The 26305-nt window shown below is 42.0% G+C and overlaps 1 protein-coding gene across 2 annotated transcripts in view; it reads left to right on the top strand.

Moving 5' to 3' along the window:
* The window catches only part of LOC122649561 (D-lactate dehydrogenase [cytochrome], mitochondrial-like), a 134247-nt gene that overhangs the window by 61870 nt on the left and 46072 nt on the right, over positions 1-26305 (top strand). For both annotated transcript variants that reach the window (XM_043842759.1, XM_043842758.1), the window contains exons 7-9: positions 13416-13476; positions 22746-22782; positions 22859-22920. In XM_043842759.1, the coding sequence (XP_043698694.1) occupies positions 13416-13476; positions 22746-22782; positions 22859-22920 (160 nt within the window). The remainder of the gene's footprint in view (positions 1-13415; positions 13477-22745; positions 22783-22858; positions 22921-26305) is intronic.

Below are 26305 nucleotides of genomic sequence, written 5' to 3'. Positions count from 1 at the left end.
ACACTCCAAAGAAAAGTCCGAATTCCCTTACCTGTATTAGAGGATGATCCTAATCAATTGAAGCTCCAATACACAAAAATATTTACATTTCTTGATGTTACTACTGTCTATATAGTCAATATACAACATTTGTTAGGCCTAACATAACCCTAGGCAAAGGCCCAAAGTATACAAGAACTAAGACCAAAGTTGTGGGTAGAACCGGATTTAGAATTGGCTGAATCCGGTTGACTGTAGGACTCAGGTGTCTGAATCCGGTTGGCCTACCAGTGGCTGTTTTGAGATCCAAAACCCATGGATCATTCATGTATGGGGCTATCTTCCCAAAATTAGTTTAAGGCTTTGATAGAATACAACAAAGGGGAGATTTTGACCCATTTGCATGTAAGATCAAATTAGGTTTTCTAATTAAAATTAATCAAAATAAAGATTCTGAATTTTTTTTGGGAAAATGGCTAAAATCAAAGAAGAAACTAAGAATTTGGCATTACAGCATGGTTTTGGTAGTCTCCCAAATTATACTCCAGTCTAAATTGGGATTTTATCACAAGTTATCTAATACCTTAGGTCTAGGCTGAATTGGGTCTTAATCCCAAGAAGAATTCAACAAGATAAATAGAGAAGAAGTTGAGAAGTTAGGGTTTAGGGTTGGATGATGCCCTAGAACAATAGATTGGTTAAATTATGTTTGAGTTTAGGGTCTTTAACAACCCAATTTAGGGTTTATCATACTAGGGTTGGTGTGAGTCAAGAATTTAGCCATAAGAGAAGAGAGATGAGAGGGATTTTGGAAAACAGGATTAAGGTTTAGATATCTTACCTGAAATTTGGGTTCAATTGATGATTGCAGCCCCAAAATCCCAAACTCCAAGTATAACTCCAAGTTGGAAAGGATAGCCCTAGCTTTTCTTCTTCTTCTTTCTCTTTTCCTTAGTTTCCTCTAAGGTCTCAAGCTGAAATCGATTCTAGTTTAGAGGTAAGAATGAATTGTAAAACTAAGGATTCATTATATACTAAGTCCTACTAAAGACTGTTTGGTTTGTTATTATTAGAATTGGTTTTAAAGAATGAAATTTTATAATATATTTCTAAACTAATTTTTTTTTGGTGAATAAAAAATTATATTACCAAAGCCCAAGAGGGGCGAAAAGGAGAGGAGAAAAGGAGGGGAATATACAACAAGCAAAAAGGGGGGGGGGGGAGCAGATCCCAGGCCCAATTAAGGGGGGGAGTGGGATCTCAGAATAGCACTATCTAAACCCCAAGACACAACAATATGCCTGTTCCTTGGGGAGTCCAAAACAGCCTTGTGAGGCAGAAAACTAAGCTTTGTGGAGACATCCCAGAAGATGGCTTTCCAAATCAAGTCAAAAGAGCGAGATTTGGAGGTCCATCTCCTAAGGTTCCTGTTAACAGAATAGGATTAGAGAATGAATGCTTGGATGATTTAGTCATCCTAAGCACATCTTTATTTATAATCATAATGAAGAATGAAACAATTGTACATTAGCAATGTGGGACTAAACCACATGTACGAAATAAATAAAATAACAAAGAAAGAGGACCAGAATACCCCCACGGTATTCTGGCCATATAGCTAACACTCCCCCTCAAGTTGGTGTATATATATCATGCATGCCCAACTTGACTAAGATAGGATGAAACAGCTTGCTACTCAGCCCCTTAGTGAACACATCAGTCAGTTGATCAGTGGACTTCACAAAGGGAACACAAATGAGGCCGGCTTCAAGCTTCTCCTTGATGAAATGACGATCAACCTCCACGTGTTTAGTACGATCATGCTGGACAGGGTTATGAGCAATGCTAATGACGACTTTATTGTCACAACAATAAAGCATCATAGGAAGATGGACAACAACACCAATATCCTACAATAATCCTCTAAGCCACAGAAGTTCACAAATTCCTTGTGCCATTGCGTGGAACTCGGCTTCAGCATTAGACCTTGCCACAACATTCTGCTTTTTGCTACGCCATGTGACAAGGTTCCCACCCACAAAGGAACAGTAGCCAGAGATAGATTTCCTGTCAGGAGAACCAGCCCAATCGGCATCAGTATAGGCTTCAATCTAAAAGTGACCATTGGGAGATAGAAGGATTCCCTTTCCCGGAGCAGACTTCAAATACCTCAAAATACGACGGACTGCATCCATATGAGAGGAATAGGGATCATGCATGAACTGACTCACCAAACTTACAGCAACTGCAATGTCAGGGCGTGTGTGAGAAAGGTTGATTAGTTTGCCACTAACTGCTGATAAGCACCCTTGTCAACATGCTCACCCTCTTTCTCCCTAAGTTTTATAGTAGCTTCCATAGGAGTATCTGAAGGATGACAGCCAAGTAGCCCTGTCTCAGTCAATAGATCAAGGACATATTTTCTTTGAGAAAGAAAGATGCCTTTTAAAGATCGAGCAACTTATATCCCTAGAAAATATTTTAGGGGACCAAGATCTTTGACCTCAAACTCACGGCCAAGAAGAATTTTCAAATCCCTGATTGCAGCATCATCATTACCTGTGACCACAATATCATCCACATAGACTATAAGAAGAGTAATCTTGTTACCAAGCCGTCTGGTAAACAAAGTATGATCAGCATTGCTCTGCTTGTAACCTGCTTAAATTATAGCTTTATGAAATCTGCCAAACCAGGCCCTAGGTGACTGCTTCAAACCATAAATGGCACGCTTCAATTTACAAACCCTGCCCTTAGTCCTATCATCAGAAAAACCTGGTGGAATGTCCAGATATACCTCCTCCTCAAGCTCTCTATGGAGGAAGGCATTTTTGACATCTAACTGCTGAAGATCCCACCCAAGGTTTGCAGCACAAGATAATAACACCCTGACGGTGTTGAGCTTTGCCACTGGTGCAAAGGTCTCTTGATAGTCAACTCCATAAGTCTGAGTGAACCCCTTTGCAACCAGACGTGCCTTATACCTATCCACTGAGCCATCAACTTTTTGTTTAACCAGGAAGACCCATCTACATCCCACTGGTTTTTTCCCTGGAGGAAGAGCCACAAGATCTCACGTATTATTTTTGTATAGTGCTCTCATTTCTTCCAACATTGCTGCCTTCCACTTTCCATCTGTAGATGCTTCCTGCCAATTTCTAGGAATTGAGATAGAGGAAAGAGAAGATACAAATGCACGAAAAGAGGGAGAAAGAGAGTTATAAGAAACAAAATGAGATATGGGATGTAAAGTGCAAGTCCTAGTGCCTTTGCGAAGTGCAATAGGTAGGTCAGAAGGAGATGGATTACCAGGAGATGTAGGATCGTGTGCGGAGCCGGCAATTGGATGGGTGCTGGTGCTACTGATGAGGATGCAACGCCCTCGGTGGATCTGCCCCTTGTATAGGTGATCATGTTGGAGTTGTCAATTCTCTTCAATTCACCAATAGTTCTCTGGACTGGAGTCAGCTCCCCCTGAATAGGAATATTAACAACACTATTTTCTATGGTCTCCCCCTGTAAAGGATTCCCATTAGGTGAGGGAGGAACAGCCAGAGGTTGTTGGGCAGTCTCCAAAGTAGGATGGGCAGCATCCAAAGTTGGATGGGAAGCATCCAAAAAGGGCTGGGCAGCAGCCGTGGGTGGTAAAGGGGGCTGGACAGAAGCCGAGGGTGGTAAAGATGGCTGGGCAGCAGCCAGACGCACCTCAGGTAAAGGAATTTCGAAAGCCACATCTTCACCAGCACTCTCCCCCTGAAGAGGTGGCGAAGAATAATAAGAAATGGACTCATGGAAAATAACATCCATACTAACCACGGTACGGCGGGAAGGGGGATGGTAGCATTTATAGCCTTTCTGGGTTGGTGAATAACCCAAGAAAATATAACGGAGCCCCCGAGGTTCAAGTTTGCCTGGAGATTTGGTATCTCTAGCATAACACACACAACCAAACACCTTGGGAGGCACAATAAAGGAGGAATTACCAATCAAAATATCAAAGGGGCTACGGGAGTTAAGTACCGTAGAGGGCAGCCTATTGATGAGATAGGCTGCCGTAAGAACCGCATCCCCCCAATATTGAGACGGGACATTTTTCGCAAACATCAAAGCTCTGGCCATTTCTAACAAGTGGCGGTTTTTCCTTTCTGCCACACCATTCTGGGCAGGGGTATCAACACAACTAGTTTGATGAATGATTCCATGGTCAGCCAAATATTTTTGAAATTGTGATTCTTTATACTCTGTACCATTAACACTTCTCAATATTTTGAGAGTAGCCTGGAAATGAGTTTGGACCATTTTATGAAAGTGCTGAAAACATGAAACAACCTGATTTTTTGTGTGCAAAAGTTACACCCATGTGTGTCTAGAATGACAATCAATGAAAGAGACAAACCACCGATGACCAGAAATAGAGGGTTTATGATTAAGGCCCCAAACATCAGAATGTACTAATTGAAAGCAAGAAGAACTCCTTTTATTTAAAATAGGATAATTTAAACGTGTCTGTTTGGCCAGAACACACGCCTCACAAAAAAGGTCATCCTTAGTACGAAGGGTGACCAAACTAGGAAATAAATGTGCTAAAATTCCTAAAGGGGGGGTGACCTAACCTAGAGTGCCACTGGTAGAGTTCAGAAGAGACCATGGAGTTCTGGTGTAGTGGAGAAGGCATTGGTGGTGGAGAGAAGCGACTATCATCAAGTAGGTACAGCCCACCGTGCACTTTCCCTAATCCAATCGTCCTCCCAGAGTCCAAATCCTGAAACACACAATGAGAAGGAAAAAAAGTGACTTTGCAGTTAAGATCACGAGTAATACTACTAATGGAAAGAAGGTTAGTAGTAAAATTAGGAATATGCAAAACAGAAGTTAATGGAAGAGAGGAAGTGCAGTTGATGATTCCTGTTCCAGATATAGAAGAAAGGGAACCATCAGCTACTTTGACCTTGTCTTTCCCAGAAGTGAGAGAATATCTTTGAAACAAACCAGAGGAACCGGTCATATGATCTGTAGCCCTAGAATCTATGATCCAAGGATGTGAAGCTACAGAAGCACAATGACCCCCAAATGGAATACCTGACTGGGCAAAGTGGGAACTTGAAGTAGCAGAAGAATTGGCAGTAGCTGATGTAGTAGAGGCAGCAGCAGCGGAAGACCTCAGCATACGAAGGAGTGCCTTTAGATCATCCTGGGATAGACCAGGGTTAGTAGTAGGGGCCGTAGTAGCAGTCTCAGTCTGATGGGCCTTGGTTTTAGTCTTTGTCTTGGTCTTGGTCTTGGCAGCCCTTTTAGCTTCAAAGTCAGCCGGTTTCCCATGAAGTTCCTAGCACTTCTCCTTAGTGTGGTAAGGTTTGTGACAGTACTCACAAACAACAGACCCAGTAGTAGAATCACCAAGAGAAGCAGTGCCACTAGGTGCAGGAGTGGCAGGGGCAGTAGCCTGGAGTACCGATCTGTCAGTAATAGGAGGGTGCAACATGGCAGCCCTACGGTTTTCTTCAGAGGAGACCAGGGCATAAACTGTTCAAGTGTGGAAAATGGCTTATGACCCAACACCTGAACCCGAATCTGATCATACTCGACATTCAAACCTGCCAAAAAATCATAGACTTTGATCTTGTCCATATGTTGTTTGTAAGAAGTAATATCAGCAGCTGTACTTGGGTGAAAGTCAGAAAAGTGGTCCAGTTGCTACCAAAGGCTGCGCAAAGTAGCATAGTACTTGGAGACTGTCAACTCCCCCTAAGTAGTGTGAAGGACCTTCTTCCTGAGTTCATAAACCTGGGCATCATTGCCAAGCTGTCCGTAAGTTTCCTTGCAAGCAGCCCAAATTTCCGAGGCTGTGTCAAGGAGAAGAAAATTGTGCTGTAGATCTTTAGTCATAGAACCAATTAGGTAGGACATAAGAACTCCATTGTTGGCAAGCCTCTTGAGCAACTCCAACCTCAGTGGGCATAACAGTAGTGCCCCTAATATGACCCGTAAGGCCACAACCAGCAATGGCAAAGGATGTAGACCTAGACCTAAGCAAATAATTACTGCCATCCAACTTGATTGGATTTGGAGAAAAAGTGTGATAATTTGGCTTGCTGGTTCCATGACCAACAGAAGTAGCAGTCGAATCTATAGAGTCACCCATGAAGACAGTAGAGAAGCCCAAATCGCAGAAGGGGGCTGTTGTGAAGAAAAACCCAAGAAATCCTCCAAGTTAAGGGCTGAAAATTGGACGAGAGCCTGCTGGTAGTGGTAGAACAATGGTCTCCAAAAATCAGCAACAGTAGCCAAGTAAATCCCTTAGATCGATTTTTACAGGGTTTTGGAAAAAACCCGAAAATTGATGAGATCGATGTAGGGAAGAAGAAGAGCAAAATCTCAGCAGATGGAGCTGAAACTAGGATCAAGTAGTGCTCTAGTAATGCTGAATCATTCTGCCAAATATCAGCCGCAACAAGAACCTGCAAACCCTAGATTGATAATGCTCAGGGTTTTGAAAAAACCCTGATTTGGTGGAAAAATAATCGATATAGGATGTCTTCAAACTTGGTGGAGATAGGAACTAATCCAAAATAGTAAATACTGCTGCAGTTCTTGAGTCTTCAATGATGTAGATTGCTTCCTTGGAAGGGAGTGAGAGCAGTCCACAAAAAAACAGAATCTTCAAATATTGCAGGCAGCAACTGGAGTTGAAATTGTCCCTATCGATCAAATAACTTGATCATAGAATGAGGTAATGGAGGACAGCCACTGGATCTATTGATCACCTCATCAGTGCTGCCCTAATAGGGGTGAATGAAGAACAAGGGGAAAGGAGAAGAAAAAAACTTGCGAATGAGAGGGGAGGAGGCTGAAATTGAGAAAGGAAGAGAAAGGGGGGGTCCCTAATTCGAATTCTGCTCTGATACCATGTTAACAGAATAGGACTAGAGAATGAATGCTTGGATGATTTAGTCATCCCAAGCACATCTTTATTTATAATCATAATGAAGAATGAAACAATTGTGCATTAGCAATGTGGGACTAAACCACATGTACAAAATAAATAAAATAACAAAAGAAAGAGGACCAGAATACCCCCACGGTATTCTGGCCATATAGCTAACAGTTCCTCTCCATCCAAATGTGATAAAGAGTAGCGCCAAACACAAGCTTGCCAATAGCGTCATAGATCGTGGATCCAGGGTAAGTCATTACCAGCCAAAGCCACTCTCGAGCAAAAGGGAGATGTCTCCTGCTGCGAGGCCAGATAAACGAAAGGGCTTTTTTCCAAATGGTAGAGGTAAAGGGGCAAGCAAAAAAAAGGTGGTCGATGTCTTCCGAACCAGTCCAACAGAAAATGCAAGAAGGGGGGACATGGATTCTGCAGTGGGAGAGGAAGGCTTGGGTTGGGAGACAAAGGTTAAGGGTTCTCCAAGCAAGGAAGCTATAATGGGGTATGTGGTCTAGCTAGGTTCCAGGTAGATCTAAAGCTGAAAAGGCCATTAGTGGTGGGGAGCCAAATAACCTTGTCCGCATGAGCAGGGGGGAAGGAGGAAGGGTAGGGAGGGAATTCCAGATGAGGGAGAGGGAGAGGGAGAGGGTGATAGGCGAGGGGGGATTCTTACCTATATACTGGCCTAGGATATGGTGAGGTTCCGCATATGCTCGATCCAGCATGTCTGGCATAAGAAACTGATATGCTGGGACCCGGCAGGATTCTCAGACTCAAGGATAGCTAGCTATTTTGGCTCCTCAGAATCCTCCGTAGATGTGTCAATGGATTGCTCTGAATCCACCACTGATGCAGCCTACAACATAGAGGCAAGCATAGACACAGACCCAGAATTTGTAATCACACAAGTTCAAAAAAGTTCAAATTAGAGGTGGGTTTCATATCCACAGATTTGAGGAAAACTGTCCTATCACAATATACCATAAAATTGATGGACTTTCTTGTTGGCCAAGTCTGACCATCTGCCATTATAGTCACCCCATATGTCTCCCACATACTCCTCATCTCCCCAAGGTACTCATCAATCTCAGACTTCTGTTGAGGTAAATAAACATTCATTACCTCATATGGGGTGGGCCCCTTGAACCCTAGGTCAGCCTCTGCAATTGTATCAATCATGGTGTCATAATGGGGGCCTTGTGCGGTGTTTACTGAGTTGTCATGGTATAACATCCACTTAGCTATTGACTCTTTCACTAACCCCTTCATATTCTTCCATGCTCCTTTGATTTTTGGTTGAGTGCTTCCCTTCTTCCTATGTAGTTTAGGATCTGATGTTGATGGTGGTACTGGTACCAATAGAGGTGTTGGAGCTGCCTTCATACTTTGTGATCTTTTAAAAGGATTCAACAACCCCCCAACTCTAGAACCTCCAAATGTGCTTGCTCCTCCACTACCCCTTACTCTCTGTCTCTGTTGGTCTTCTCAAAAACTAACTTTACTCCTCGAAACAGACCGTCGAAAGTCCTTAGCCTCTTGTGGTGTTTGTATATCATCAGGCACATAGATGGGGTCATCACTATCATCATCATCAGTCATCACCATCATCATCATGGTATTCTCCTCCTCCCATTGAACTCCTCACTGCCTCCTCAAGTTGTTCCCTTACCCTTTGCTTTTCAGCCTTCCTCTTATTCTTTCCCCTGAAACTGTCACCAACTTCCTTAGCTACTTGAGTAGGGACCATATGGTAACCTACAACATCTTTAGATCTTTCAGTCAGATGTTGTTTAAGTCTACTAGACCCACCTCCCAAAAACTGCATGTGACAATAGTTACATTGGGATTTTCTCTTATCCCCATCAATTGGAGTGCCATGTAATCATGCAATGTCAACCCTAGGCTGCTTGGCAGGCCTCTGCACTCTCTGCTCCCTCTGCTCCCTCTATTGACTATTTTCGCCTACCTTCTGCTTTCCTTTCGCACGTTGTCTTTCACGATCCGCCATAATAATACTTGTTTACTGCAATGTAAGTAAAACAAATGATTAAAAACTTAATGTAGAAGTACTTCAATTGAGACTTTGAGAGTACTAAAACAATTGTATAGCTATTTAACATTTTTCCCCTCACCCTTATATTTTTCTCCTAACCCTTATATTTTTCTCATAATTAAAAATAATTTTTTATCAATAATTTTCATATAAATATTGACCTAACACAACAAAATCGAAATGATTAAACATAATATGTATCTAATGCACATAAAAAACATGTAGAAATTACTTTCATACTTTTTCATTATTTTTCAAACCAAAACCTAATATTTTTCCTTACTTATTTCTTTTTTTTTGAATTTTTAAATATTTTTCTTAATGTCCGAAAATAAAAATAATTATTTATGGGCAGAAAAATATTTTCGACACTGTGAAGCCGTAGATCGGCCATTGGTGTCTAACATATATTTAATTGATCCCCATCCAATTTATATTACCCTTAATTTATAATTATTTTTGGGATAGGAAAATCAAAATTTTAAATCAGAAAATTAAAAAAATAAAGTACATATGGAAAAAAAATTTCGACACCGTGAGATTGTAGATCGGCCTCCGGTGTCTAACATATATTAATATCATCACCATCCAACATGTAGTGAACATACTATTTTCAAAAAAATTAGTTTTAGAGAAAAAAGAATTACCTTAAATAGTGAAAAATCCTTGGAGGATGAGGCTCCGACGTGTTTCCGGTGACAATCCGTAAAAAATGAAGAAGAACAATGCTTGGATCCAAGTTAGAAGAGTGGAAGAAAGCAAAAACTGCAGCAAATAGAGGTCTTTGCAGGTCTCGGTCGAAATTTCGACCGAGACTTGCGAGATTCTGTATTTAAAGCAAGGGTCACATGACTCTTTAAGTGAATGTAACATATTTCGGCGATATTTCGGTGACATACCGAAATGTCCTGAAATATTGTCAAAATATGTACTTTTTCTAATTCGTTATCCCATTTCATCTCGGTCCTCTCGAAATATCCGAAATTCACCAATATATCAGCGAAATTTCGTGAAATTTTGTACCATGCGAAGAAGGCCTTTTGATGCTGGAAACCTCAACCTTCAGCCATAACGGTGCATGATCGGAACATGTCCGGCTAAGATGATGGATTCTGCTTATTTGAAAAAGAGATGACCACAAGGAATTATACAAGAGCCTGTCCAATCTGGCCTTAACCATGCATCGACCCGACTGACCATTGGTCCAAGTAAAAATGTTGCCTTCAAAACCACTGTCAATAAGGCCAGCACCATTTATAAAATCGCCAAAATCCTCCAGGGAGCGAGAACAAGGCAGCCTCTCTCCAATTTTCTGAGAGTGATCTAAAACCGTGTTAAAATCACCACAAACTGCCCAAGCCCGATTAACTGACTCGGGGAAACCACACAGTTTCTCCTAAAATCTTCTTCTTTCCTGGACAGCGCAAGAAGCATGCACAAAGGTAGTGAAGAAGCTACAAGACGACCCATTAGCCACACAATACACTGTAACAAACTGAGGATGAGCTTCCACCACATTCACCTGTATACTGTTCCAAAACACCCAAATAAGATCCCCATTACCTGTACGATTAGAAATGCGTTGGGACATACCAAGATTTTTCATGATAGCCGGAGCCTTTGAAAAGGAGATTTTAGGTTCGACAATAGCAATTAAATCCAAAAGATTTCAGATGCCTACAAGTAGGCTTATTCCCAACACCAAGAGTATTCCAGGAAAGAAAATTCATTAGGAATGAGTTTTGTTGGTACCTCAGGGGCCCAAAGCCCGAGTAGAACGCCTTAGTAAAGGAAAGCTTTGCTCCGCCTATGATGCATTAAAATGCACTCCCTTAGTCCTTTTGCCCTTTCCCTTGTGGTTTACATCTTTCTTGAAACAAAGCATAGTAGAACCAATCCTTTTATCAAGTAAGAGACTAACTTCCTTGAGGTCCACAACCGTTTTTCCTCCAGTCTTGCACATGATATTTCATGTGGTCAATAAACATGTCATCCCTAGAAGAAGAGAGCGTGGGCTGTGAGGACCAGAACGTCTTCCCAGAATTATCATGAAAACCAATACCCGAATCATCCGTCGCTCTCCCCAAGCAACCAAAGGCTTCCTGATCATGAACAACAGAAATCCCCATGCCCGCGAGAGAGTGTGAGTTCAGATCTCCTTCTTCTATCGAACTACCCAACTCAGATCCAGGCTCAACATCCTCCTCAGACTCGGATGAAGGAACCAATTTCAGATCTGCCATCGAATTGCAAAAATCCTTCTCAATGCCATGCGGCTTCCTGCCAGGGTTTTCAATGACCTGAGCAGGGGGCATCGAAGGACTCTTTTGAACCCCCTCCACGTGAATAGTGCCATGCACTTCCAAAGCTGCCTCGGGAATTGGAAATTCCTCCACTCCATTAATATCCATAGAATTCACACCAACATCTTCCGCCCTAGAAATCCCAACATGCTCCTTAGCCTGTGCATTATTAGCAGTATCAACAACCGGCGCCTTGCTGCTTTGAGCAGTACCACCGCGAGTCTTCTTCTTATGGTATTGATCACGGCAATGACCCAGCTTCGAACACCCCGTACAAAACAGAGGCATCTTCTCATACTCCACCCTTTGAAAAAACCTGAAGATCCACAACCGATCCAAATTTGCTCAGGCAAGGAAGCCCGCACATCAATCTCAACACAGGCTCTTGCCGCCACAGTACGAGTGCAACAGGCGGTGGTGCTATCCACCCTGAACACCTTACCAACCGCTCCCGCAATTGACAAGAAAAAGTTGCCTTGATATAGGTTGACGGGGAGGTTAGGAAACGAGATCTAGACAGGCACAATCGTAGATTCAGTACCCGATTTGAACTCCCTAGTCCATTTAAAAAATCTGAAGGAAAAGCCTTGAATAAACGTTTGCTCCTTTAACCAGACCTTGATGAAGTCGGATCTATCCAAGAATCGAAGAAGAAGATGCCTTTGATCAAGGCTTGAGACGACCACATCGGCTTGGAGATGGAAATTCTTCTGCAGAAAACACTTCACCACAAACAGAGTAGGCGAAAGAGGGATTTCCGAAAGGGAAATCTCATCACTTGAAAAGAATATCGCTATTCCTGAGGGGAACTGCAGGCGGCTGGATGGCCCCAGATCGAGACACCACGCTGGCGAAAGAGGGTTTCAATTCAGTAGCCTGAGAGGCACCATTGCCCCCGCCGGCGGGAGGGTCAGGCAGCCGCTCCTCCCTAGCCAAGGGAGTAACAACCATGGATGAAATGTAGGGCTTCAAATCTGCTGACTTGCACCTGCACAGCAAAAAGTTGCTAACATGCACCACCTTAAAGGCCTTTTCCATCTCCCGGACCCATTTTGATCTTATTTTACAGTCTTGTTCTACAAGTTAATTTGAGCATTCAACCCATATTTCAGATCTATCAGAAATAATTTGATTGAGTTATTAATTTTTCTCCTAATCTGGTTGTGTTCTTTTCCTGCAATCTTGTTGCCAGCTAATGTCACACTGGATCTACCTTGTTTTGAGTTTAGCACTGCATTAGGTTTCCCTTTTGGTTTGTGTTTGTGATCTTGGATTTGTTCTTTTTGCTTCCTTGGGTTGGATGAAGCTTTGATTTTTCATCTTCACTAGTCAATGTAGGCATACTGCTTATTACTTTAGATCTTTGTATTTGTTTGACTTGTTCTTTCTTGTCTTTAGTTTTATTCTCTGATTTTGTTACGATTAATCGTATATTTGCTGTTCCATAAAATTTATATCAGATCTGGGCAGAACGGTTCCTTTCTTTCAAAATACTCAATGAACTCCTAAGAGGTTGGATTTCTGAACAATCATTGCCCATTTTCAAAAAGCCTGGATTTACATTGCAAAAACAGCTCCCAAACATATAATTCTAGTACTCAGGAAGATGTGGAATGAAACAAGAGGAAATGGAACTGAATCTTTGTTGCTGTCTTGCAATGGATGGATAGTTATATTCAGGGAGACCATGAAAACCTCTATACCTCATTTTTCCAGAAATTACACATTTCATTGGTTTGGATTTAATGGAGTGAGGTGGTTCCAACTTGATCCCTTAATTTTTTTTTTAAAGTAATTTGGAGTTTTGGTGGGCAGTTTTTCAAATATTTAGCCAAAAGTGGATACAACATGAAAAGGGCACTGGATTGGTTTATGCAGCTACTATTTTATGAGGGTCTTCTCATGGTAATTCCTGATTGAGGGACTCGAATATTACTACTTGAATGGAGAAAAACCTCAATAAGCAATTAGGTTGTTGATTGCATCTTCCATGATTATCTTTGTGATTTAAGCCAAAGAGAGACTTTCTTTATTCTCTGTATATTTTAGTGAATGAATCACATAAATATTTTTGTTAGTTTTATTTACTAGAAATTCTTTTTGTCAGTTCAGTTCTGTTTGATATTTCTTCAATTGCATTGACAATCAGGTCCTGGTGCAACCATTGGGGGCATGTGTGCTACACGTTGCTCTGGGTCATTAGCTGTAAGGTATCATGAGTTTTCCTTTACCTTTGGCTTTCTTAGATGTAATATGCGATGAAACAGAAAGTCTATCTAGTTGCTCAGTGAATTTTGTTTTGTTTGTGATTTGTTAATTCTTCTAACCTGGAAGGTTCCCCTTTTTCTCTGCCAAAATTACTATTTTAACATGGATTGCATTACTACTTTACTATTGTCAGTTCCTTTTTCCAACCAACTGAACAGAAAGAATAAAAACTTAATACTTTTTAACATGGGTTGCATTCACAAGTGAGGTAATTGATACTATTAGCTCAACTACTTTACTATTGTCAGTTCCGTTTTCCAACCAACTAAACAGAAAGAATAAAAACTTAATACTTTTTGAGCATTTTCGAGATTGGATGATGCATCATATCTCAACCTGCCTTAAAAGATAGGACTTAAGGCAACTGGAAATTATGATTCAGTATATGATCAATATGGGTCAATTGCCTTGTGGGTCCCCTTAGAACTATTTAAGGGTCTAGTCTGTCTTCTGTAGCCAATTGTGGTGATGATGGCTTTAGAATGGTTATTCTGTTAGCGGTTTTGCTTAGTTTTGTTTATCTTATTTACTAAGTAGGTATTGTGGTAATTTAGGGCCTGCATGATAACACTTCTTTTTCTTTTTTTCTCTGTTTTTTTGTTCTTGGGAAGAAAAAAATAAGAGAAATCCGTTTGTTAATACCGGTTCATTTTTTGGTTCCTGGAAATGAACCGGGACAAAAAAGTTGCTGAGAAATAGAAAAAAAAAGCTCCAATTTGAAGCTTCTCTGTCCCAGAAATAAAAGGAAAAATTAAGGGGAGAGTTGCTCTTTAATGAGCACATGGTTAATTTGATGGGCAAAACAGTAATTTCATGTTCAAAATAAAACACCACCTTCAATGCAACTTCGACCACCACCGTCGTCGCCACCTCCTCCACCACTATTGCCCCCACCACCTCCACCACCGTCGTTGCCACCATGGGACCACCTATTAGATTTATTAGAATAGTTGTATAAGGCTAGTTCGGTCATTGTCTTATTATTAGACATGGCTAAGTTGTATTTTCTGTTATTTCTTCTTTATTTCTATTTACCTCCCTAGGGAGGTCTATGTAAATCTTTGAATAGTTTAATGAAGTGAATATATGTGTTGAGAATCACTCAACACACAGATTCGATTCTCCCCAAAACTCTCTTCTTCTTTTTCTTGCTGTGAATCTTGTCCCATTGCTTGTATCCTTCCATTTATAAAAACTAACTTGGTATCAGAGCAGTTCTTTCACTGGTTTGTGAGTCGACTAAGACTTGGCTGTCATCTTCACCTCTTCTTGGAACCCTAGAAAGGTAGAGGGTTCCATTAGAGGTTGTATCATGTGAAATGCCTCACATATTTCATTCTTTGGAGCTGTTTCTTTCAAACCGACAGCAAATGGAGGAAGATTCTCAGCTTATGAAGAGCATTTGAAGCCCTAGAAGCTGGACAGAACACTACCACCAGCCTGGAGAGTCTTCTGCCCATCTCTCTCTCATCTCTTCACCTATTGGGATGAGGTTTGAAGTCTTTGAGTCGCTTGAGGGTTCCCTTTTAGATCCCCAACAGCTCAGTTCCTAAGAGGAGCTGATTGAGGAGCTTAACTCCAATCTGTGCTGCACTTTAGGTATCGGCAGATTCTGGTTCTTCCTTTCTCTGAGTGCTTTGGTAGTTGAAATTCGTGGAATAGTCTTTTTTGTCATCTGTTTGGGTGCTTTCGTTATTGTGGAGTGGAACCAAAGTCTCTTTTGAGTGTTAGTTACACTTTTTCATCTAGGATGTGCTTTTGAGTTACTTGTTTGCTGGGCTGCTACTTGTTGTTTCCCGTTGTTGGCAGCCAACACATTGGATGGTTATGAGATGTACTCAAGGCTTTTGATTTAAGTTCTCCTTCAGGATTTACCTGCTTGGGCAGTGTATTGTTCCCTTTGTTTGCTGGATTTCTTGCTTGTGTGTGGGTAGAGGTTATTCCCCAGTTGTGCAAGACACCAATCTGTTTTGTTGAGTATTTCGGTACCATGTCTACTATGTCTGGGGCTGATTCTGAGGTCAGTGGACCACTTTCGGCTAGTGGCCTCCCCACTATTGCTTCCTTTGACAATCCCAACACTCAAATATCTGTTGTGAAATTGGACAATACGAACTACTTAGATTGGTCCCGTTTTGTGAAGTTGTCCCTACGCGGTAGGGGAAAGTTGGGATACATTAGTGGGTCTATCTAGGCTCCTGCTACAACTGATCTAGGCTATCTCAAGTGGGAGACTGAGAATTCCACTGTTATGACTTGCCTTATTTTCTCCATGAAACCTGAGATAGGTAGGAGGTTTATGAGTAAGGAGACTGCCAAAGATATCTGGGACAGTGTCTCCAAGGTTTTTGATAGACTTGGAGATACAACAAAAGTGTATCAAATCCTCCAAAAAATCATTCATATGAAACAGGGTGATAGGAGTATATTTGACTACTTCAACACTATAATCTGCTTGTGGGAGGAATATGATCACTATAGCAACCTCCAGCTGTCCAATTCTGATGATGAGGTAAATGTCTACAGGAACCACGAAAAGGAAAGGATCCTTATTTTGCTTGGCGGTCTTAACCCAGAATATAAGCCTCTTCGCTTGCAAATCTTAGGGAGATCTCCCTTTCCATCTTTGGATGAAGTGTGCAGCTACTTGCAAAGTGAGGAAACCAGGAGAACAACTGTGGATATTGCACCATCAACAGAGAGATCTGCACTTGTTTCTAGTTCCCACAGAGACTGGAAAAGTGGAGGGAAAGGCCAAGGACCAACTCGTGGAGATCACCGTGAGAGATTTAAATATGATCACTGTGGAAAGCTTAGACACACCAAGGACAGGTGTTGGGATCTTCACGGACAGCCCCTGGTATGTGTGGTGGTTCATCTAGTGCCTGTGGAGGCAAGCGAGGGGGAGTTTGGGCTCACTCTATGACATTTGAGTTTGAAACATTTGGACCCTAGTTTGCCCTTGATTCCCTTTCATAGGATGATATTGCTGCCTTCCGCCGGTTGGTGTCTCACCTTGGAGGGTCAACTACTGGTCCTACCTCTGGAGGGTTAGCTACTTTTGCCTTAGCTCTGCAGGTCTCGTCTGCTCCTTCTACTACGCCTACCTGGATTATTGACTCTGGAGCCTCTGATTACATGACTGGTATGTCACAGTATTATGATTCCTACTCCATTTGCTCTGGCCGGGACACGGTATGGGTTGCTGATGGTTCCCTTTCTTCTGTCTCTAGTAAGGGTAATGTGAGAGTTACCCCTTCTATTTCCCTTGAGTTTGTTCTTCATGTTCCTGATTTTGCTACTAACCTATTATCTGTGAGTCACCTAACCAAATCCTTAAATTGTTGTGTCACTTTCTTACCTTCCCATTGTCTTTTTCAGGATTTGGAGACAAAGAGGGTTATTGACAGTGGGACTAAAAAAGGAGGACTCTACCTTCTTGAACCAAGGTTACTTGATCAATATACTGCAACAACTTATGTTTGTAGTTGGAGTGACCGTGGTACTTTGGAGTCTGTAATGCTTTGGCATCAACGTTTGGGTCATCCCTCTTTTGTTGCTGTCCCCACTTGTTTACTTCTTTTCTTTCTTCTTATGTTTTTCAGTGTGAATCTTGTATTTTTGCTAAACATTGTCGCACATCTTATCCTTGTCGTGGTAATAGATCTGCTGCACCTTTTTCTCTTGTTCATACTGTTGTTTGGGGGCCTTCTCCTATTATTTCTTTGTCTGGATTTCGTTACTTTGTTTCATTTGTGGATGACTATTCTAGATCTACTTTGACTGTTTTGTTGAAACAAAAGAGTGATGTTTGTGATGCTTTCAAGGATTTTTATTACCTTATCAGTACCAGTTTGGTACTCGAATCCAAATTGTTAGGTCTGATAAGGGGGGTGAGTACATGTATGGGGGGCTCCAACAGTTCCTTACTGATAATGGCATCATCCATCAACTGGCTTGTGTTGACACCCCTTAACAAAATAGGGTGGCTGAGAGAAAAACCGCCATTTGTTGGAAATCACCCGGGGTCTTCTCTTTGGTATGCATGTGCCTAAGACTTTCTGGTCTAATGTACTTCTTACCACTGCCTTTCTTATTAACCGGATGCCAACTCCACTCCTTGGCTCCAAATCTCCCTTGGCTCTTCTTTCTCCTCAATCCTCAGTCTTCTCCTTGCCTCCAAAAATCTTTGGTTGTGTTTGTTATGTTCATTTCAACAAATCAGCCCGCACTAAGCTTGATCCCAAAGCTCTTAAGTGCATCTTTTTGGGCTACTCTGATTCAACCAAGCGGTATAAGTGCTACCATCCTCCTTCCTGAAGGCGACTTCTCTCCAAAGATGTCACTTTCTTTGAGTCTATTCCTTACTTTTCTTCTACTCAACATCCTCTTCAGGGGGAGAGTACTAGAAGTTAACAGGATGCTGATATCATTCCTTTTCTATCTCCCTTGCCTACCTCCACTTCCTAATTCCTATTTGATATTAGAAAATACAAAGAAGTGGATGTTGATGCTGATGGTGTTGTTGATATTAAGGTTAGTAGTGGTGGTGATGCTAGCAGAAAAATAGAATACAACGGAATAAAATTAAAAAATGTTGTATTCACAAGAGGTGAATGCTTGTTGAAGGGAAAAGGAAAGCAACCCTGGTATGCGTTGAAGGGAAAGCAACCCTACCAAAACCCCTCTTTGGATCCACATCCTTAGTCTCATCCTCCTCAGTCAGGTAATACTTCTCCTTCTGAATTAGATCTTCCCATTGCTATAAGAAAGGGGAAGAGAGGCTGTACTAACCCTATAGCCCAGTTTGTTTTCTATGACTCTATTTCTCCTACAGGTATTGCCTTTTCCACTGCCCTTGAGTCTTCTTCCATTCCCAAAAAATGTCACAGGTCTTATCCGATCCGAAATGGATGCAAGCAATGTCAGAGGAAATGGTGGCCCTGAAAAAGAACAATACTTGGACCCTAGTTGATCTTCCAAAGGGGAGAACTCCAGTTGGATGCAGATGGGTTTATACCATCAAGTATAGATCCGATGGTACAGTGGAAAGATACAAAGCTGGGCTGGTTGTAAAAGGGTATAGTCAACTGTATGGCATTGACTACTAGGAGACTTTTGCCCTGTAGCCAAGCATAACTCAATCAGAGTTCTTCTTTCGGTGGCAACCAATAAAGATTGGCCAATGTACCAATTAGATGTGAAGAATGCATTTCTTCATGGAGATTTAGCAAAAGAAGTGTACATGTAGCCTCCATCTGGTTTTAAGTGTCCCTCAGCTGAAGGGAAGGTGTGTCTCTTGAAGAAAGCTCTCTATGGCATCAAGCAGCCTCCTAAGGCCTGGTTTGAGAGATTTAGACAAGCCATCCTGAAGAATGGGTATTATCAGAGTCAAGTTGACCACACCTTATTTATCAGGTGAGGTAATGGTACAGTCACAACTCTCATTGTCTATGTTGATGACATTGTGGTAACTGGGAATGATGTTGTTGAGATAAATAGATTGAAGTCTTACATGGCTAAACAGTTTGAGATCAAAGACCTTGGACTCTTGAAATACTTCTTGGGTATTGAAGTATCTAGATTAAGGAAAGGAATCAACATCTGCCAAAGGAAATTTGTGTTGATCTTCTGAAAGATACAGGCATGATGGGGTGCAAACCAGCAATTTCCCCCATTGATCAAAATCATAAGCTTAGTGATGAATGTGGCTCTTCTCTTATAGATGTAAGCAAGTACCAAAGATTGGTTGGGAAACTGATCTATCTCTCATTGACTCGACCAGACATCTCTTATGCAGTTGGAGTGGTGAGTCAATTCATGCATGCTCTCAGGAGTGGACATCTGCATGCGGTATGTCACATCATTAGATACTTGAAATCCAGTCTAGGAAAAGGTCTTCTGTTTACCAGGCATGACCATTTGTAGATTGAAGACTACATAGATGTTGATTGGGCTGGTTCAGTCTCTGACAGGAGATTTACTTCTGGGTACTGTACCTTTGTGGGTGGTAATCTAGTTACCTGGAGGAGCAAGAAACAACCAGTTGTAGCTACATCCAGTGCAGAGGCTGAGTTTAGGGCCATGGCTCATGGGGTGTGTGAGCTTATATGGCTAAAGAGACTTCTTCAAGACTTGAGTTTTGAAACTGAAGGGCCAATGAGACTTTATTGTGACAATAAAGCTGCTATAAGCGTTGCCCATAATCTGATTCAGGATGATCGAACCAAACATATTGAGGTTGATCGACACTTTATCAAAGAGAAGCTGGATGCTGGGTGCATTTGTACTCCCTTTGTGAGGACAAGTTATCAAGTAGCATATATCTTCACCAAGGGTCTTATTCCTAGTCTATTTAGTACCTTTTGTGCAAGCTGGGAATGCATGACATTTATTCTCCAGCTTGAGGGGGAGTGGTAGAGTTATTAGAATAGTTGTATAAGGGTATTTTTGTCATTGTCTTATTATTAGACATGGCTAAGTTGTATTTTCTATTATTCTTGCTTTTTTATTTACCTCCCTAGGGAGGTCTATGTAAATCTTTGAATAGTTTAATGAAATGAATATGTGTGTTGAGGATCACTCAACATACAGATTCGATTCTCCCCAAAACTCTCTTGTTCTTCTCTTCTTCGTCGTCTTCTTCTTCTTCTTCGTCTTCTTGCTGTGAATCTTGTCCCATTGTTTGAATCCTTCCATTTATAAAAACTAACTCCACCTCCTCCACCTCCACTGGCGCCACCTCCTCCACCACTACTACCACCTCCATCGCCTCCACCACCTCCACTACCACCTCCATTGCCACCACCACCACCACCACCGCCACCACCTCCACCTCCACCTCCACCTCCACCTCCGTCACCGTTACCACCTCCGCCACCACCACTGCCATCTCCACTACCAGCACCACCACCTCCACCTACGCCATCGACACCACCACCTCGATACCACCGTCACTACCACCACCATGTTCACCAAATTTTTGGTAATTCTATAGAAGTTCTAGAAATTTCTGGCCCAGAAATACAAATTATTATGCGTTAGCAAACGCATTTTTTTTGCCCAGAAATTTGTCCTAGTAACAGAATCACAAAAAGTTATTTCTGGAATAGAAACATGGCCCAGAAACAGAAGTGTTATCATGCAGGCCCTTAGTTGCAGATTTGTTTGGTTTAGGTATTGTTCTATTTCCTGTTTCATGTTCTTGTGAGTTGGTTTTGGTCAGTTGGTTCAAATTTAGTTATTGTTGGTGTTGTGGTCCATTTCCAATAAGATAAGTTTCATTTACCTGTACCCACAAATTTTCTATTCCTTTTAACCCAATTTCTGGGGGTCCTTATATGAATCGGCAGATGCTTATTTTGAACGTTAATGAATGAATGGAGCAAAAAGTACTTGTTTGTAATGCAGTTCAGACTTCAGAGTTCTAAATGAAATCTAGAGAACACAAGGCTGATGAACCAGACTAAGTCCAGGTTCAATAAAGCAGAACAGGGACAGAATTATTAGTTGATAGGAGAGAGAAAATATTTCACAATCCAACGGTTAGATCTGAAACAAAATATGGTCGAGTGTAAAGGACTGATAGATCTATCAATTGATATAAAATTCTTGAAAATCAGAATTCAGGATACAAATGATTCCGAGGCTGCTTTAGTGTCAAGCTAGAAGCAAGAATTGAGAATTGATTTTGATGATGATCTAAGAAACAGTTCAGCTCTGATTCAAGTAGAGTTCTATAATCTTGGATTTGATTCCAGAAACTTTATTCAGTAGGTAACAAACAGAATACTAAATTTGATTTATGATAGGATAAGAGAGAGATTATAAAAAATCAGAAGTAGAAGAAAGAGGATAGAAGAGAAGATTGAAGAGATAGCATCTGATTTGCAGTATAGTTCAGAACCAGAAGAAGAAGAAGAAGAAGAAGAAGAAGAAGAAGAAGAAGAAGAAGAAGAGAAGAAGGAAGCAGTAGGCTAGAAGAAGAGCATTCTCCCACATTTGCAGCGGTCAACAGCTTAAAAACTTTTGAAATAAACGCAACGATATTATTCAAATCATGTCTGACTGATGGGTTGTGTGTGTATATATAGGGAAAGAGATTGCTGCCCAGTTGTGTAGTCCCTGCGCCAGCGTGGGGGCTAATGGAAGCGCGTGCAGGTGCATCTGCCTGGATGGGATTTTTTTATTTCACTGGGGTCTGGACAGTAATTTCTCGTGCTCTTGTGTCTCAGCCCAGGAACTGCATGATCCGGAAGCATTCTTTTTCCCATATGTAACACATTTTAAAATTCCTAAATCAACTCACAAAAGGACTCCTATCCACTCTCTTATACTGACTTGACTTAATAGACTATTGGACTCAAACCAAAACTCTATCTAGCTAACAAGTTATCCTAATCTAACTCAAACACTTAACTACTAATCCCATGAACTAACTTCACCCCTACCATATGGGCTTATAAATTAGGCTCATTAAAATGAAACTGAAGAAAACAAAAGGCCCAATGTATACTATAACTACCCAAAGTTGAGTTCAAGCTCGTGGTTGATGCTTCTTCCATGAAACCATCAAGACATCCAAGCACACATGCTATATAAGGTGCTAGTCCCCTTGGTAAAAAGAAAAGTATGGTAAATTTATAGAAGAGGAAGAATGAAGAAAGTAGCAGACCCCTCAAATGCCGAGAGGGCAATGGCTGTAACAGAAGAAAAATTACAATGGGAGGGAGGGCTAACTATTCGTAAAAGATCAAGCCGTATTGTGTAGCTTGCTCTATCAACTCTAGAGTTATTGACCACTGCCTCCATTGCTATGAGATACTCAGCAGCAAGGCAAGAGAATCAGTCTCTGTATTGGGATGAGACAGTCTCGAAGGATCATTCATACCACCGAAGATTGAGTGAGTCTGATCATTGATGGGATCTCTGTTATCGCCTTATAATGCATATCTGGCATGTTAAAAGTAGCTAGTTGACTGAAAGACTTCCCAAAATGTCAACATTTTGCAAAGCAATGGGAACCTTCTGAAGTCTGAACAACTGAGAGATGCTAGGAAAATTCACTGGTGTTTAATTGCCTATGTCCAGTTCTTTCTTGGGAACAAGAACGAAAATTCATCATTTGGTATAGGTTCTTGTTACTTTACTAAATTATTCTTACCATATTTTGTCTTTGATTGGATTTAATGATTTAGTTTTTGGCATGTAGGTATGGAACTATGCGTGATAATGTCATCAACCTCAAGGTTTGTTCGGTCCTCTTCTAGTTTCTGCTATGTTAGCTTGGTATGTCAGAATCGTTTCTCAAATTTATCTTTGCAGGTTGTTCTGGCAAATGGGGATGTAGTCAAGACAGGTTCTCGTGCAAGAAAGAGTGCTGCAGGGTGTGTTTCTCTTTCTATCTCTTTCTCTCTCTTGCACGCACATGCACACACACACATAATCTCACTTATTAATTTTTTTCTTGTGCTTGAGAAGAAAATAACCAGGGTGCTCTTGCTCACTCAAATAAGCTAGGTCAGGCAAATGAGAAAGGGCTGTGAGGCTTAGAGTGTTCTGAGTTTCCACAAAGCTCTGTATATCTCAACTGGGTTTAATTTCTAGGACAGTTGTTAAGTTAGTTTAAAAGGGCATACCCTGTGCACAAGGCTCCCGCCACTGCAGGGTCTGGGGAGGGTGTTAAGTTGGTTATCTGTCCTTAATCATTATGTGTTTAATGTCCTAGGTTGATACTTCTGCTTTTGGCTACTCATAAATGACAAGCTGTGGTTCAATGATTTTGGATTTAGGTGGTGCTGCAATTTGAATTTTGAGATGGAAAACACCTTGGTTTCCTAGATTCTTTTTATTAGTAGGTTGTATTCTTATGAAGCTAAGGCTTAAAAAAGAAGTTTTGCAACATGCATGGATCTTTGAATCATCATTTTTTAGTTAATGACACTGTAAGTGCAACAATAGATGCAGCTTCTATGTCACTTAATGTGAATTATGCCATTAATGCTGTTAACATACAGAAACTTCTTCTGTAACTTGTAATGATCCAAATAATTTTCTTGATATTTGGGTAAGCACGTGTGTAAGGCTTTGTCTGAATCCTTTTGTTAAAAATACAATGCTGAGGTGATTAGAGGGACTGATTTCTCAAGCTTCAAAACATTCTGATATTTGTAATTAAGCAAGCTCCGGCATCCTACTTGGCCTTCTTCTCCGGCAACCTGTCTCCTCCAGTAACTTGACTTTCTCACCCGTCGGAAGCATGCCTTCCCCTTCACCCCCTCCAATCCCTGACCCTCCTCCACCAATCCCTGACCCCCCCTCTGATTCAGACATTCCTCCCTCTGTCCCTGCTCCAAGTTGGACTTGCTTCTTCACTTCGCCTCTCGCCTCCTCCCCTGCGAATGAAGGTCTTTCCCTTCATTTCGATGATCCCTTAGTGGTTGGTTCTTCTAAAATTGCTTACTGCTCCACTGGTGCTCTGGACGATGAAGCAAAGATCTGGGAATCATGTTTAGTTGGTCACTTCCTCGGCTCCAGACCTGCTTTCCACATTGTTAAATCTTCTCTTACTCGGCAATGGAAAGCTCTCGGCAACCTCAACATCTACCTCTTGGACAATGGATTTTTCATTTTCAAATTCTCTGATGACTCTGATAAGATCCGTGTGCTTGAAGGTGGTCGTTGGCATGTCGGCAAGAAGCCTATCTTCCTTCGACAGTGGCATCAACACTTGCAGCTCCGCCACGTCGACCTCTCCTCCATCCCTCTCTGGGTTTCGCTTCCAGGCCTTCCCCTTCACTTCTGGTGTACGGATGGTCTCAGTGCAGTGGGCTCAGTCCTAGGAAAACCGATGTTCTCTGACATGCGCACCATGAGAAAATTGCGCCTCGCGTATGCTCGAATTTGCGTCGAAGTTTCAGCAGAAGACCCCCATCCATCCTTCATCACCGTGAATGATGGTGATGACCATTCCTTTGAACAGGAAGTCCATTACGAGTGGAAGCCTCCCCACTGCTTGTTCTGCAAGAAGTTTGGACACGATTCAGCTATTTGTGCTCCTCCTGAAGCCTCTCGTCCACCTGAGGTCCATGATCAAAGATCTGAACCCACCCTCCCCTCGGATTTTCACCATTCCAAAGTGCGTACTCGTTCGAGAGCTCGCCGTTGGCACCGGAATGCCCCTGCAGCCAGACAAGACAGCATTCTTGGCTCCCACCCTTTATCCATTGGGCAAAACCGATTTGCTGCCTTAACTGACGACTCCCTTACGGAACCTGTCACTTGCTCTGAGCAGATCATCGATTCTGCTGCCCATCGAAGCCGCTCTAGTATGTCTGAGGTTGACCCCTTGCCGTCGACTGCTTAAGTTGCTTGCCTCGTCATCTCTGAAGTCGACCCCTTGGTGGCTGTGGAAGAACCTTTGCCGGTTCTGCAGTTTGAAGCCTTTCCATCTGCGAGAGACCTTGCCTCTCCTTTTTGTCCCCCTGCTCCTCTTCTTTACTCTCCTCCCCCCGATACTTGCCCTTTTGTTAATAACACAGCTTCTCCCATTGTGGGCCACCCCCCCCTTTTGACTATTCCACCCTCCCCATCTCTTATTAGTCAAATGACTCAAATCCCCCTTTTACCCTCACCTAAGACTGGTAAACCCAAAAAGAAAGACAAGAGCCAGAAGGAAAAAAAGAAAAAAAAGAAGAAGAAAGCCTCGTCAGATTCCTCTGGGCTCCACCCCACCTTGTCACCCAACAACTCTCTTAACCCAACCGGGTCGGGTTCTCGCCTCTCTGATCCGGTCTCTCTTTGCCCTGTTTCTCCTTCGTCCTTACCCGGTTCTCCACCTCTCAATACCCTTTCAGCTTCTATAGCCCCTCCAACCTCTGCTGCTCTTCCCACTGCCACCTCATATCACAGGCAGCTCCGCAGCCCCTCTGCTTCTCGTCGTGCCAGCATTATGTCCCGGCTTCTAGGGATTGAGTTGCAATCCTCTAAGCTCTCCCAATGAATCTTGGCATCGTGTGGAATACTCGGGGTCTTAATTCCCCTTGTAAACATGCTGCTGTTCGTTCCCTTCTTCGGCATCATCAAGCCACTTTCTGCTACTTGCTTGAAACTCATGTCAAAGAACCAAACTCCTCGAGGATCTGCTCCTCCATTGCTCCTGGCTGGCCCTTCTTATCGAATTTTGCCCATCACCCTGGCTCTTTACCTTGGGGTATTGGTGGTGATTTTATTCTCATCAGATTTGGGTTTGAAAAACAGGGAGGACACCATTTGGACCCTCAACCTATTTCTGATTTCAAGGATTGCATTGAGGATTTGGGCCTTGATGATCTCAGGTGGATAGGCCTCCCATTTACCTGGAGCAACAAAAGGGCTGGTACTTCCAGAATTGACTATAAACTGGATCGGATCTTGGTGAATGTGTTACACCCCGGCCTGGTTATTAAGGGCCAAGTGTGGCGGGATGTCTCTGACATCCAACCAATCCCTAAGGATCACAAGTGCAGTACCCTATTCACCATCATTGCTCACAGATACAGTAATCAGAGGTAGCGGAAACAATTTAATTAATAGAGATGACATCATTAGTAAGAGAAGTCTAAATGATAAGGCTTGTGATACAACTATACAGTTCTCAAAGGTAGCACAGAGTAAAAGTATACAAGAAACTATTCTATAACTATATAAAGCATTTATAAAGCATAAAAGAGTGGGGAGGTAGCCTGGACTATCAGGCCAAGATCAGGAAGTTACCCAATCATCACGTGCGCA

Source organism: Telopea speciosissima, chromosome 2 (assembly GCF_018873765.1).
Source record: "Telopea speciosissima isolate NSW1024214 ecotype Mountain lineage chromosome 2, Tspe_v1, whole genome shotgun sequence".
Taxonomy (NCBI): domain Eukaryota; kingdom Viridiplantae; phylum Streptophyta; class Magnoliopsida; order Proteales; family Proteaceae; genus Telopea; species Telopea speciosissima.
This window is presented reverse-complemented; position numbering and strand designations above follow the sequence as displayed.